At 51.7% G+C, this 13,805-nt stretch overlaps 1 protein-coding gene across 1 annotated transcript in view; it reads right to left on the bottom strand.

The window, feature by feature from the left end:
- Nucleotides 1-642: 642 nt before the first annotated feature.
- The window catches only part of LOC131500104 (leukocyte immunoglobulin-like receptor subfamily B member 3), a 29,718-nt gene continuing 16,555 nt past the window's right edge, over nucleotides 643-13,805 (bottom strand). Inside the window, exons 9-22 of the mRNA XM_058708844.1 lie at nucleotides 7,228-7,312; nucleotides 6,883-7,015; nucleotides 6,684-6,725; nucleotides 6,229-6,507; nucleotides 5,775-6,077; nucleotides 5,254-5,550; nucleotides 4,738-5,040; nucleotides 4,373-4,423; nucleotides 3,351-3,467; nucleotides 2,979-3,021; nucleotides 2,864-2,901; nucleotides 2,627-2,682; nucleotides 2,253-2,366; nucleotides 643-1,864 (exon numbers count right to left, since the gene is read on the bottom strand). Coding sequence (XP_058564827.1) covers nucleotides 1,478-1,864; nucleotides 2,253-2,366; nucleotides 2,627-2,682; nucleotides 2,864-2,901; nucleotides 2,979-3,021; nucleotides 3,351-3,467; nucleotides 4,373-4,423; nucleotides 4,738-5,040; nucleotides 5,254-5,550; nucleotides 5,775-6,077; nucleotides 6,229-6,507; nucleotides 6,684-6,725; nucleotides 6,883-7,015; nucleotides 7,228-7,312 — 2,248 coding nt within the window. The 3' untranslated portion in view covers nucleotides 643-1,477. The remainder of the gene's footprint in view (nucleotides 1,865-2,252; nucleotides 2,367-2,626; nucleotides 2,683-2,863; nucleotides 2,902-2,978; nucleotides 3,022-3,350; nucleotides 3,468-4,372; nucleotides 4,424-4,737; nucleotides 5,041-5,253; nucleotides 5,551-5,774; nucleotides 6,078-6,228; nucleotides 6,508-6,683; nucleotides 6,726-6,882; nucleotides 7,016-7,227; nucleotides 7,313-13,805) is intronic.

Genomic DNA, 13,805 nt, shown 5'->3' with positions numbered 1-13,805 from the left:
GTGCATACGTGTGTTCACAGGTTCTTGTGTGTGTATGTGTGTGTTCATGTGTGTAGGTGTTTCTGTGTCTGTGTGTGCTTCAGTGTGTGTTCACATGTTCACATGTATGTAGGTCTGTCCATGTGTCTCTGTGTGCGTGTGTTCCTGTGTTTGTGCTTATATGTGTCCATGTGTTCACATGTGCATTCACATATTTGTGTGTGTTCGCGTGTTCACATGTATGTAGGCCTGTCCATGTGTCTCTGTGTGCGTGTGTGTTCCTGTGTTTGTGTGCATATGTGTCCATGTGTTCACATGTGCGTTCACATATTTGTGTGTGTTCGCGTGTTCACATGTATGTAGGCCTGTCCATGTGTCTTTGCATGCTTGTGTGTTCCTGTGTTTGTATGCGTATATGTGTCCATGTGTTCACATGTGCGTTCACATGTTTGGGTGTGTTCACGTGCATGTAGGTGTGTCTATGTGTCTGTGCATGCATGTGTGTTCACGTGTTTGTGTTTATATGTGTGTATTTGTGCCTGTGTGTCCACATGTGTGTTTGCATGTTCACATGTATGTAGGTGTGTCCATGCATGTGTGTGTGTATTTTTATGAATACATCAGTGTTTGGAGGCATTCATCAGTGAAACTTTCCAGACTCAGTTCACTTTGTGGAAAAAACTTTAATTGTGTATTCAACATATTTTATACATACGGCATTTAGAGTTTCTATTTATCCCTATTCCATCATTTTGCATTTTTGAGAATTGTCCATTTCCTCTACATTTTCTAATGTATTAGCACAAAATTGTTAATAATATAATAATAAGTAATAAAAATAAACATAATAATTCTGTTATGTATTTAAAGTCCATAGGATGTGATGCTGTGCTCATAATGTCCTCTTTCTCTGTCTCTGTCTGTTTCTCTCTCTCTGTCTTTCTTGGCATCGTGGCTAGGATTTATGAATATGTTTCATGTTTTCACGAATAAACGTTTGGGCTTTATTGATTATGCTCTATTTTTTGTTTGTCTTCATTAGTAGCTACTCTTATCGCTATAATTTCCTTCCTTCTACCTTCATTTGGAATAATTTGCTATTTTTTCTAAATTCTTGGTACAATAGTTTATGCCATTGACTTTTTAGGCTTTTTTTTTGAAATACGTTCGTTCCCGGTTGCTAATTTTCCTGCGCCATAGGTCTGATGTGTAACATTTACATTATTCAGCGTAAGCATTCTCCCATTTCCATTTTGGGTTTCTCATTTCGCTCACGGATTATCGAGAAGTCTGTTGCTTTATTTCCAAAATGTAGGGGCTCTAGCTATCTTTGATGGCAGAATCCGGTCACTCCCAGAAGGTCCCAGGAGTTCTTACTGGTCTATGTTAGGAGTCCAGGCTGGCTGGGGCCATTAGGCGGCCTCTGTGGGCAGCTCCCGCGCCTCCTGGGGTCCCCGCGGTCCCCTCCCTGGAGTGTGGGGTGTGGGTCCTTCCTGGGCTAGCGGATGGCCAGAGCAGCATACACGCTGGGCTCTGCTGGAGGCTTCCTGGCTTGGGAGGAATGGGGTGCACTCGTCTCCCGTCTGAGCGTCAAGCGGTTCAGCTGGGCGTAGGTCACATCTGGGGGGGCGTCAGATGCGGCAGCCTGCAGTGGGCGGAGGGAGAGGGGAGGTGTGTGGTTAGCGTGGGGGGAGCCTGGGAGCCTGGAGAAGAGAGGACCCACCTGACTGTCCATCTGCCTGTCTTCCTCTGCTTGTTTGTCTCCTGTGTCCGGCAATCCCCCCCACAGGGGGGAAGGAGAAGTGGCCGGTCCCCGACTGAGTCTTGATCTTGAGTGGCTCACCTGGGCATACATCGTTCCTTGGGGGTCTCCATCCTCCGCGTCCTGCTGGAGACAGACAGTGAGGGGGAGATTCGTCTCCTTGATTCCACTCGACAGCCTCGGTGAGTTTTCCACACTATTGCCAGAGTGATGCTTTCGAACTTTTAGGCAGCTTAGGTCAATCTCCTGGTGGACTCCTCAGGGACTTCCTGAGCCTTGGGGCATCTGGGTGCTTCCTACGGCTCTGAATCTGTTCCTGACACTGTTTCTTGCTCATTCGGCTCCAACCACATGGCCGTCACCCCCACCTTCCTGAAAACGCATGTTGCTGCCTAAGGACCTTTGCGCCTGCTACCCCCACCTCCTGCCTTATTTTCCCCAGCCACACTTTGCACTCCAGGACACTGCCCACTTCCTCGCATATGGTCTGTCGCCCACGAGGTGAGCTCGCCGAGCGTGGGTCAGGTTTGCTCACTGTCGTGCCTGCAGCACTAGGTGGGGCCTGGTAAACGGTGGGCTCTCCGTGCACATTTGCCGGGCAAATGAACGAATGGGGCCTAGAGACCTGCGGGTGTTCACGCACCCTCTTGAGACCTGAGCGAGCACCCCAACAACCGGAAGTCCGACGGCGGGTGAGGACCAGTCAAGGGGGGCATGTGGGAGGTCCCGCGAGGTCACGGCAAGAGGCCCCGCGGTGCCCAAGGAGGGAGAGGGCACCCGTGGGACACCGCCACGACCGGGTGGTGTGAGGACACAGGAGTGTCCGTTGGTTTACGTTTGGCACCAGGAGGGCCCTCGGGGTCTGCACGGGAGCAGGGGTCTCACCCGCTGGTCCAGCTCCACCCCCTCCTCGGGCTGTGCGTCTTGCACGGCGGCATCTGCTGGGGCAGAAAGGGGGGCGTGTCTCTTGGCAAGGTCCCCTGGGCTCACACCCCACCCCGCGGTCCAGGGGCTCCAGTGGCGGGTGAGGGGCCGAGGCCACACGTGCAGGAACGCGGTCCTCACTCCCAGCCACCAGCCTCTCCCAGCCCCCACCCCCCGGGGCGCCCCCACTCCTCTCACAGAGGGTCTCCTCCTGGGTGGCGGCAGCTGGCCCGGAGCTGGGGAGGAGATGGGGTGTTAGGGGGCATAGACGGGCAGGCGGGTGGGGGCCCGGGGGTCTGCGGGCACGAGTTACCTGTCCTGCAGGCCTCTGTCCTGGGGCTCTGGGTCTGCGGCCCCTGCAGGAAGTTGGGAATCAGCTTCCCCCCGGGCTGGGAGGTTACGACCCCCGCCACGTGATCCCAGAGGAAAGGAACCCTTCACACATATTGCCCGTGTTTCAACATCTCCCGAGATGGAAAAGAGGAAAACACCTTCAATTGGCACATGGGTGCTGACCTTACGTGTTTTCTTTCTAGCCTCTCCGACGTGAGACTCTGCAGAAGTGTCTTTCTACGCTGGCCTTTCCGACATCTGGTTTCCCTCTGGCTGGTGCCCTGAGCCACTCTCCATCCACCCACGGGACAGCCACCACCCCCTGGGGCTGGTCACCCCCGTCCCTTCTCACCCGGCTTCCTGCCTTTGCCCTGACGCCGGCGACGGACGAGGAGGACGACGAGGAGGCAGAGCAGCAGGACGAAGGCCCCCGCGGCCCCGATGAGGACGTACAGGTACCGGTTGGGACCTTGGGCAGAGCCACACCGTGAAGGAGCCAGTGATGCCATTTAACTGGGCGCCTGCTGTGTGCCAGGCACGTGCTGGGCCCTGGGCATTCACCTCTGACCCTGTCAAGGGTCACGCAGCAGGGCACTGCCGCCCCGCCCCCACCCCCCCACTCCACAGACAGGAAAGTGAGGCACAGGGAGGCTGATCACGTGTCCCAGGTGGCCCAGCGTGGAGGCGGCAGGGCTGGGACTGGAACCCAGGCTGTGGGTTCCCTGCGCTCTCCTAATGCTGCCCCCCCAGGCCGACACCAGCTTGGGGCTCTGGGCTCCTTATCTGCAGGCGGGTCTGTCCCAGCATCTTCGTCTGGGGCCGAGGGTCCTTCCAGATTCCCCTCACTACCTGAAGGCCCCCAGCCATTGTCCTCCCGTCCCTCCCCCTACAGGGTCATCCCATCGTTGCAGAGGGCCAGGTCCCCATAGAATCCCGACCCAGAGGGGCTTCCCCGTGAGCCCTCCTCTCCCCCCAGAGGGGCCAGAGCCACGGCCAGAACTGAGGGGAAATCTAATCTGGGCCACGACTCTCTCCTTTACACCTGGGGAAACTGAGGCCCAGGCAGGGGAGGGGCGTGTCCAAGCCAGCGTCTCCAGAGGTGCCTGAACTGACGGTGTAACCAACCCCTGATCCCATGGACCCACCCGCCTCCTCCTGACAGAGACCTTCACTTGCCCGCAGAGGCTCCTGGGGTCGGGGGCGGGGGGGGCAGAGGGGGCTGCCTCTTCCCCAGCTGGGCCCCCACCCTCTCCCTCTGCCATGACCACCCCAGCCCTCCTCCCCCTGGCCTCAGAGCCCCTGGAGCCTGGTGGCCGCCCTGGCATCTCTGAAACACGGGAAGGAAAGCCCTGGACAGAAGCCACTGTGACTCACCAGCTGTTGAGCTGGGATCTGTGGCTGGGGGGCCAGGCTCTCCAGAGGATCCTGGGGAGAAAGGCAGTAGTACAGGAGGGGGCTGGAGTTTCCCTTCAAGACCCTGTCTCTGCTTACAGTCTTCTCCCTCATGTGCCCTGCGGCCCCCAGGGCCCTCCTCCTCCACCTGGAGAATTGTGGTGACGGGGACAAGGAAAGGGGCAGGGAGGGAGGGGCGTGTTTCCCTCCTGTGCTCTGAGGGGCAGACCCCTCGGGTGACACTTCCCCTGAGCCCCTTCCATTATGTCTCAGCCCAGGGCTCTCTTGGGCACAGAGCCCTGAAGACAACATTGGGACACAGAGGGGACAGGGCTGGGGCCCCTCACCTGAGACCTGGAGCTCCAGGGGGTCACTGGGGTGTGACAACAGGTAGGGGAAGTTGCTGTATGAGCCGTAGCACCTGTAGGTCCCCCCCTGGGCTGAGGTCACAGGACTCATGGAGAATTTGGCCTGGTAATGTCCAGCTTGGTACTTTGATCTAAGACGCAGGGGAGGGTCGGCTGCCCTCTCCTTGTACAGAAGGAAAGTGTCCACAAAGCTCCAGGACTGACACAGCAGGGTCACATTCTCTCCTGAGGCCACCATGGGTCCCGGCTGCACTGAGAGGGAGGGTGTGGAGAGGAGCTGTCCTGGAGAGAGGAAGGCAGGTGAAGGGCTGTCCATCCTTGCTCTGAACGGAGTCTGTCTGTCCTCTGAGTCTCTCCCCTTCCCCATCCCCTGTCTCTCTGTCTCTCTCCCTCCCTGGGGACCCCACACCCCCGATCCCAGCCACCACCACCTGGGACGCCCCCAGCAGGGCCTGTGCAGAGTCTGGGGCCCTGACTGAACCCGTGTCCCCTCACCTGTGACCAGGATGTCCAGGGGGTCACTGGGGGCCGACCACTCGGAGGAGAGGTTGTGTCCACCATAGCATGTGTACCGGCCCCCGTGGGAGCTGCTCACTGGGCCCAGGGGGAAGTCGGCCCCTGAGAGCCCAGCCTGGGGCTGCAGGGTAAGGCGCTGGGGAAGGTCACGTGCCGCCTCCTTGTACAGAGCGAATCTGTCATAGCCGACGTCAGAGCGACACTGGAGGATCAGCCTCTGTCCAGGGGTCAAGAAAGGGCTCTGCTGGGTCAGGAGGGAGGGCTTCCTGGACACACCTGGGAGACAACCAGTCGTGGATTGAGGAGCAGATTCTCCCCAAACCTCTCTTCTCCTGTCCTGACCCCCAGGTCTCAGTGTCTCTCACATTCTGTCTCTCTGACCTGTGAGATCCCGTGTCCCCCTCACCCCACCCTCTGATCTGGGACTCCCCTGGGAGCAGAGCCTCCATAACCTGTCTGGTGGTCAAAACATGGATGGACCAAAAATCAGCTTCCCTCACCTGAGACCAGGAGCTCCAGAGGGTCACTGGAGAGTGACCACATGTGGGGGGTGTTGCTGAAATAGCCATAGCATCTGAAGGTCCACCTGAGCCTGGGGGTCACAGGGCCCACAGGAAACAGGGCCTGGAACTGCCCACTGGTGTGTCGCTGGGAGTCGAGGGTCCAGGCGGGTCTGGGCTCTCCTTCCCTCATCAGGACGAACCTATGGAATCCTACCCATGAGGTGCACTGGAAGGTCACCTTCCCTCCTGAGGTCACGACGGGGCTGGGCAGGGCTGAGAGACGGGGTTTGCCATGGAATCCTAGGAGAGGAGGAGGGGGCGTATTAAATGGGGCTCAGATTCCACCCCCCACAATACCCCCCAGGGCTGGACTGTGAGAGGGAGACACTCTGGGAGCAGACCCCCTCCCTGAGGGCAAAGCCTGGGGCGGGGACCCTGAGGGGGCTCGTACCTGTCACCACCAGCTCCAGGGGGTCACTGCGCTCTGACAAGCCAGCGGGGCTTTGATAGGAACAGTGATACCGTCCTGCATGTCCATCTGTCATGTGTGTGATGGAGAACTTGGCCTTGTTCCCAGGCTCTAGTGTGGGCTGTCTGTCCAGGTACACTGAGCCTTCCTCTCTATACACATGGAGCTTCTGGGCCTCCAGGGTCCCCTGACACCAGATGTTCACAGCGCTACCCCAGGGGACCACAGAGCCTGGCTCAGCCCAGATGGTGGGGAGGGTCCCTGGAAGGACACAGAGGCTGAGTCACAAGACCTTTCCCACCTCCAGTTCCCAGCTCAGCCCCAAGCCCCCAGACGTCCCCTCTCCATCCACCCAGAACTATTGTCCTCCATTCCCAGCTGCCTGGTGGGTGACCCCCGGCCCCAGTGAGGAGGTGGGATGGAACACCTGGGGACACACTCACCTGCCTGCGTTCGGGTCCTGGGTTCCACACTCAGACCTGGAAGAGAGTCTCTGTGAGAGGATGGCCCCGAGTCCTGAGCAATACCCCTCCTCCCGATGACCATCCTGTGCCTGAGGTCTTTGACTGCCCAGGGCCTGGTTGTGGGGTGAGTCCCTCCCAGACTAGGGCATCCCCTCCCCTCCTGAGATCTCACCGAGGAGGAGCAGGGCAGTGAGGGTGGGGGTCATGGCGTCTCTGCCTCTGGCCCCGGCTGTGCAGAGGGAGGGATCTTGGTGCTTGGAGGACAGACAGAAGCACAGGGTGTGGTCACTTGGGGGCTGGTCTGCCTGGTCATGGGGTTGTCACGTCAGCAGCCCCACAGGAAGGGGAACAGCCTGTCTCTAGGGGCCCAACTCTGGTGTCCATGATGCTGCAGCAAGTGGACCCAAGGCTTCCTGAGATGTCCCATCCAGGTGAGGAGATCAGGGCACGTCCTTCCCTCCCAGATCCTCCCCTACGGGTTCTCCTTCATTCTCAGCACATCCCCGGGGGTTCTCACCTCCCACAGGGTCCCCAGGCCCTGGAGATGCTGCAGGGGGTGTGGGTTCTGGCTCCTCTGCAGCCTCATGTCAGTGCAGACACAGCTGTGACATTTCTGCATGGCTCAGGTCAAGGTCACCAGGGTCATGCACACAGAGGAGAAATACAGGGAAACAGGGAAGGAAATGTAAACCCTCTCTTCACCTGGGGCCGGGGGCTTTCTTTCTGTCTCAGCCTTCAGCGTCTTCTCTATCTTCCTGTGTCATCGTCCACTCCCCATCCTGGGAACACAGCTGTGAGTCCCTCCTGCCTTCTCAGTGCCCCTCATTCCTGGGGCAAAGCTGTCTCAGCCATTCTGGGGTCCTGCCTGTAAACTTTAGGGGACATTTATTTGGGGTAGAGGTTACATTTTGAAGGAAAACATCTTCAGCAAAATATTCCCGGAGCATTCACTGTCAACATGGCCTTGGGTGGTAATGTTCTCTCTCTGAGCCTCAGTTTCCTCATCTGATGCATTTTGTCCTGAACTGCAAACCCCGGGGTGGTTGTGGGGATTTGGTGCCAGGTGCACAGGAGTGAAGAGTCACTGTGAGTTTCCAGACCAGGCAAGATGAGCCTGGGTTGGGTCCTGATGACGTGATGGGATCCGGGGTTCCGACGCTGCAGTCAGCTGTTTGGTTGATGCACCCACTGGAGACCTGGTCTGTTCTGAAAGCCAAGGTTGCTGCTCACAGTAATTCTGAAATATGCAGCCATGGACAAATGCAGAGAAACGGGAAATGAAATTTCCAAAAATGGAGTTGGAACCACAGCAGGGAAGAGAGAACAAAGTTGAGTTCCCACTGGTGCCTGGGACCATGGAGGGGTCATAGAGAGGGATTTTCCATCCTTGTGGACCCTAGAGGGACCCCAGTGTCTTTTCACAGGGGAAGTATCCGGGCTCCAGGCAAAGGTTGGAAGCTGAGGCTCCCTTCCCCATGTTTTTGGATGGAAATCTGGAATACGTGCCCCTGGTCCAGATTGAGTAACCCCGCCCTGTGTGGGCTCAAACAAACGAAATCTCGTGCTGTTAGCTATGGGCATCTCTCCCATGTGCGTCTGCATGTGTGTGAAACTGACTCATGTTTGGATCAGACAGTCTCAAGGTACTCTCAAGTTGGGAGAAGTGTGAAGGTTAATACTGAGAAACCCCACAAAAAAAGGATCGTGAAGCCAGAAGGGGGAGCTTGCTCGCTACACCTCTCGGTCAAGAATCACCAATCGCTGACCCCACAGAGGAATCATCAACAGTACAGGATCCTCAAATACAGGCCCCAACAGAGAATGCTGGGAGGAGGCAAGAGCAAGAATTCCTTTCAACATTCCCGTCCTGAAATGAGTCTGCTTTTTGGAGTCCTGTGTACAGTGGTGGCATCATCCTACTTCCCTCATTCACAATGAGGTAAACACAAATGTTGATTTGTGTTTATTTTTTATCTGTATGGAATCATACTTTTACGTTGTAAAAGTTGTCCTTTATCAAAACATATTTCAGGAAAGGAGTGTGGGATGGAAGTTGTGCAGACTGTGCCTCAGCTGGCTCCCCCCACCAGCAGGAAATCCCAAGCCGCATGCGAAGCCTGTGACTTCACTTGCTCCCCCCACCAGCAGGAAATCACAAAGACGCATGCGCAGCCTGTGACGTCGCTTGCTCCCCCCACCAGCAGGAAATCCCAGAGACGCATGCGCAGCCTGTGACTTCGCTTGCTCCCCCCACCAGCAGGAAATCACAAAGACGCATGTGCAGTGTGTTGCATCCCGGCCAGCCAGCTTTGCAGGCCTCACGGCAGTGCATGCATTGAACAGCTAACTGTGCTGGCCGAGTACAGCTTCACTGTGACGATGAGTTCAAGGAGGAAAACGGGGGGAATATGGTGAGAAAACATGACTCTTCTCCTGGTCCCTGATTGTGGGTTTTCTCCCTGCCAAGAGCCCTCATCATGGATTTCCCTTTTCTTGCAACAGCGCCCACACATCTTGTTAGAAACGTAGCCCCCGGTGCCCCTTGTTTCTGTTCGCAGGTATCCCCGCATTGCTCTGGTCCTGCCTTCAGCTTCGGGCTCAGTCGGTTGGGTTTGTGCTCTGAATATGAACGGAAAACTGACCTTTGTGTAAAGATTCAACTATCAAAAAAAAAAAAAAGATTCAACTATCATCTAGTGACTGTGTGACTGAGAAATATCATCCAGTCTCTGAGCCTGAGTTTCCTCCTTGGGAGAGGTTTGTCATGAACCCTAGTGCTCAGAGCAGGTGTGGGGCCCATGCTGTCATGTTCATGGGGTGGCTCAGTCATCACTAATTTCAGGCCAGATGAAGAGTTTGGAAGAGGTGCATGAGAGGATGTGTTGTCTCACTCTACTGTCTAGGTAGACAATGGATGGGCTCACTCAAGAGCCCTGGTTCGTTCCTAACACCGAGAGATGCTATTTATCATATTTCTGAAAAATGTAGCCACAGCCAAGTGCAGAAGAGGAGAAAAGAAAGTTCCCAAATTGAGGAACCTCAACAGATACAAGAGGTCAAAGCTGAGTGGCCACTGGTGTCTGGGACCAACAAGGGGTCATCAGTGTGGATGTTTCCCCTCTGTGTGGACATGAGAGGAACCCCAGGTCTTCACAGGCAAGGATGGGATCAGATCTCTGGTGAGTTTGGAGGCTGTGTTGCTCCCTTCTCCATTTTTATGGTTGGGCACTGGGATATTTTTGCCAACGGAACCAGCCGTGGTCAGCACTGAGCCATGGCCCCATGTATGCAGAAGAGAATTCACTGTAGTGCAGGAAGAACTGGACCTCTGTGAGTGTGAGCCCTACATTGGACCCATTCCTGCAAGACACAACTATGTGTGGACACTAAGTTTGTGGGAGTGGATGTCACAGGGCAAAACAACTGCAGGCATGGCTGCCTAATCGTGAATGACTCCCAGTGCAGCTGTAGGAGGAAACCTTTGTGGAAAGTAAGGTGTGTGGAAATTCAGCCCTCCCAACAGGAGTATACTGCAAAGAGGAGTTTTGATAAGAAGAAACAGTGCTACAAAGTCAATCTTAATGCTCATTGAGAATTCTGCTAATATATCCATGGACATACAGTGCCAGGAATATGTAGACTTATCTTAAATTAGGTATGTGTTTCATATCAGAAAGATGATGGAGGAACTTGAATTTTAAAGAAAAATCTTTATTTTTGAGAGAGAGAACAGGAAAGAGTGGGGGATGGGCAGAGAGAGGGGGACAGAGGATCGGAAGTGGGCTGTGGGCTGACAGCAGTGAACCAAGTGCAGGGCTCAGATTCACAAACCACGAGCTCATGACCAGAGCCAAAGTGGAACGCTCAACCTATTGTGCCACCCAGGTGCCCCTGGAACTTGCATTTTTGAGAAAAGAATATGATTGATACTTGAAGAGGCAGTGATAGAAATGAGTTAGAAATTTTAATGGTGAAGAATCCAGTTGAATGAATACGTTCTAAGCTTTCATTCTGTCAAGGGGAAGACCTGCCTGAAGAGTTTGTCAGGAAGCTGGAACACAATATTGAGGAAACTTTCCAGACTGCGGAATAGGCCAGAAATGGAGATTTCAGGTACTTGGGAGTAGAATGAGGAGGGCCAAGGTAACATCTACTGTGTCAGGAAGAAAGGACGGAGAATGCTGTCTCCCAACTGCCCAAGAGGCAAGTAATTTGAGTATTTTCCAAAGATGAGGAAAGACGATTTAAATGGTAGTGGATGCACATTTAAAAATAAAACCCGTATGTTGACACTTCATAGTAAAATGAAGAAATCCAGGGTAAATTAGATTTTAAAAATCGTACATTGAATTGTACCTGTAAAAATGGTTAATGTTATTCTTTGTGAATTTCACCTCAATTGAAAAATATGCAACAGAGGCTTGTTGGGTCTGCAGAAACGTCCTAAAATTACTTCCTGGGGAAAGTGCAAAGGCCACCTGCAGGCCACATTTCCCAAAGGTAAAAATGGGTGCCAGAAGCTACTGACAAATATCCCCAAGGAATGAAGTGTTGGTAGGGAATTGTATACTGAGCCAAATTACTACTGAGGCCAATAGTGAAAGCATCTGCAGAGACAAATTCGTAAATTCTGTGGAATCAGGTCACCCCATCTGCCCTGTTAGGACTCATGTCCCACATGTTAAAGTCACCAGGTCAGGGTGTGCCTTCAAGAGAGATGAGGAGGGGTTGTGGGTTCTTTCCTCAACCACCAGATTGATTTCCCCTCCAAGCATGTGTATTTTGTCCTCTCCTTGAAAAGAAAAAAAATTATGAAGTATCTGGATAAAGAGAGAGAACACTATCTGCCAAAGGAAATCTTTGTGGTGGCTTCCAAAGTCTCCCATACTATCCAATCTTTGCCCAACGTCATATAATTAAAAAGTTTATAAGTGTAATGCCTATTTTGAAAGCTTGTTTGTACTAATAGAAAGTCATTTCTTTAAAATTTTGTTGGCCATTTTGTTCTGGTGTTTAGATAGAATTTAAGGTACTACTGAAATATGGTTATAAAAAAATAAAATAAGGCATTTCAGAGCTGCAAAGTCTCATCTGTTTTACTGATTTCACACTCAGTGAAAGCAACACTACATGGTGTAATTCAGTTAGAAGAACAAAAAATCTGAAATGAAGGAAATAATGTGAGATAGTGAGGGAAAATGGCAAAGAATTAAACATTGGAAAATTACATGTATATATCCTTACACATATACATTTGTACTTAAGGAAGCTGAATCAAAATATTAGCTGAATCCAAATACCGAAATGTGTAGGTGAGAGAGAGAGACAGACAGAATGACAGAGCTTTTGAGAAATGTAAGTACTAAGAGTTGAGCCAAAGTTTGGGTCCTTTTACTAAAAGAGAGGAGGAATTAAAAAATTGTTCAAAATTATAAATGAGAATTCCTATAATAACATGTAACTACCTAAAATTAGAAGTACAATGTATATGGCACAAAAACAGACACATAGACCAATGGAATAGAACAGAAACCCCAGAACTAGACCCACAAACGTATGGCCAACTAATCTCTGACAAAGCAGGAAAGAACATCCAATGGAAAAAAGACAGTCTCTTTAACAAATGGTGCTGGGAGAACTGGACAGCAACATGTAGAAGGTTGAAACTAGACCACTTTCTCACACCATTCACAAAAATAAACTCAAAATGGATAAAGGACCTGAATGTGAGACAGGAAACCATCAAAACCCTAGAGGAGAAAGCAGGAAAAGACCTCTCTGACCTCAGCCGCAGCAATCTCTTACTCGACACATCCCCAAAGGCAAGGGAATTAAAAGCAAAAATGAATTACTGGGACCTTATGAAGATAAAAAGCTTCTGCACAGCAAAGGAAACAACCAACAAAACTAAAAGGCAACCAACGGAATGGGAAAAGATATTTGCAAATGGCATATCGGACAAAGGGCTAGTATCCAAAATCTATAAAGAGCTCACCAAACTCCACACCCGAAAAACAAATAACCCAGTGAAGAAATGGGCAGAAAACATGAATAGACACTTCTCTAAAGAAGACATCCGGATGGCCAACAGGCACATGAAAAGATGCTCAACGTCGCTCCTTATCAGGGAAATACAAATCAAAACCACACTCAGATATCACCTCAAGCCAGTCAGAGTGGCCAAAATGAACAAATCAGGAGACTATAGATGCTGGCGAGGATGTGGAGAAACGGGAACCCTCTTGCACTGTTGGTGGGAATGCAAATTGGTGCAGCCACTCTGGAAAACAGTGTGGAGGTTCCTCAGAAAATTAAAAATAGACCTACCCTATGACCCAGCAATAGCACTGCTAGGAATTTACTCAAGGGATACAGGAGTACTGATGCATAGGGGCACTTGTACCCCAATGTTTATAGCAGCACTCTCAACAATAACCAAATGATGGAAAGAGCCTAAATGTCCATCAACTGATGAATGGATAAAGAAATTGTGGTTTATATATACAATGGAGTACTACATGGCAATGAGAAAGAACGAAATATGGCCCTTTGTAGCAACGTGGATGGAACTGGAGAGTGTGATGCTAAGTGAAATAAGCCATACAGAGAAAGACAGATACCATATGTGTTCACTCTTATGTGGATCCTGAGAAACTTAACAGAAACCCATGGGGGAGGGGAAGGAAAAAAAAAAAAAAAGAGGTTAGAGTGGGAGAGAGCCAAAGCATAAGAGACTCTTAAAAACTGAGAACAAACTGAGGGTTGATGGGGGTTGGGAGGGAGGGGAGGGTGGGTGATGGGTATTGAGGAGGGCACGTTTTGGGATGAGGAGGGCACGTGTTGTATGGAAACCAATTTGACAATAAATTTCATATATTGAAAAAAAAAAGTACAATGTATAGCTTTCAAACTGGTTCATGTAATTGTAGAAAACAAAACAAAAAAAATCTTCTTTTCAGCTAATTGTTTATTTTTTAATTTAAATTTGTATTTTTAAATTCAGGTAGAATTAACATACGGAGTTACTTTAGTGTCAGGTGTCCAGTATAATGATTTAACAATTCTGTCCATTACTCAGTGTTCATCAGGGTGTGT

This window comes from Neofelis nebulosa, chromosome 17 (genome assembly GCF_028018385.1).
Source record: "Neofelis nebulosa isolate mNeoNeb1 chromosome 17, mNeoNeb1.pri, whole genome shotgun sequence".
NCBI lineage: Eukaryota > Metazoa > Chordata > Mammalia > Carnivora > Felidae > Neofelis > Neofelis nebulosa.
This window is presented reverse-complemented; position numbering and strand designations above follow the sequence as displayed.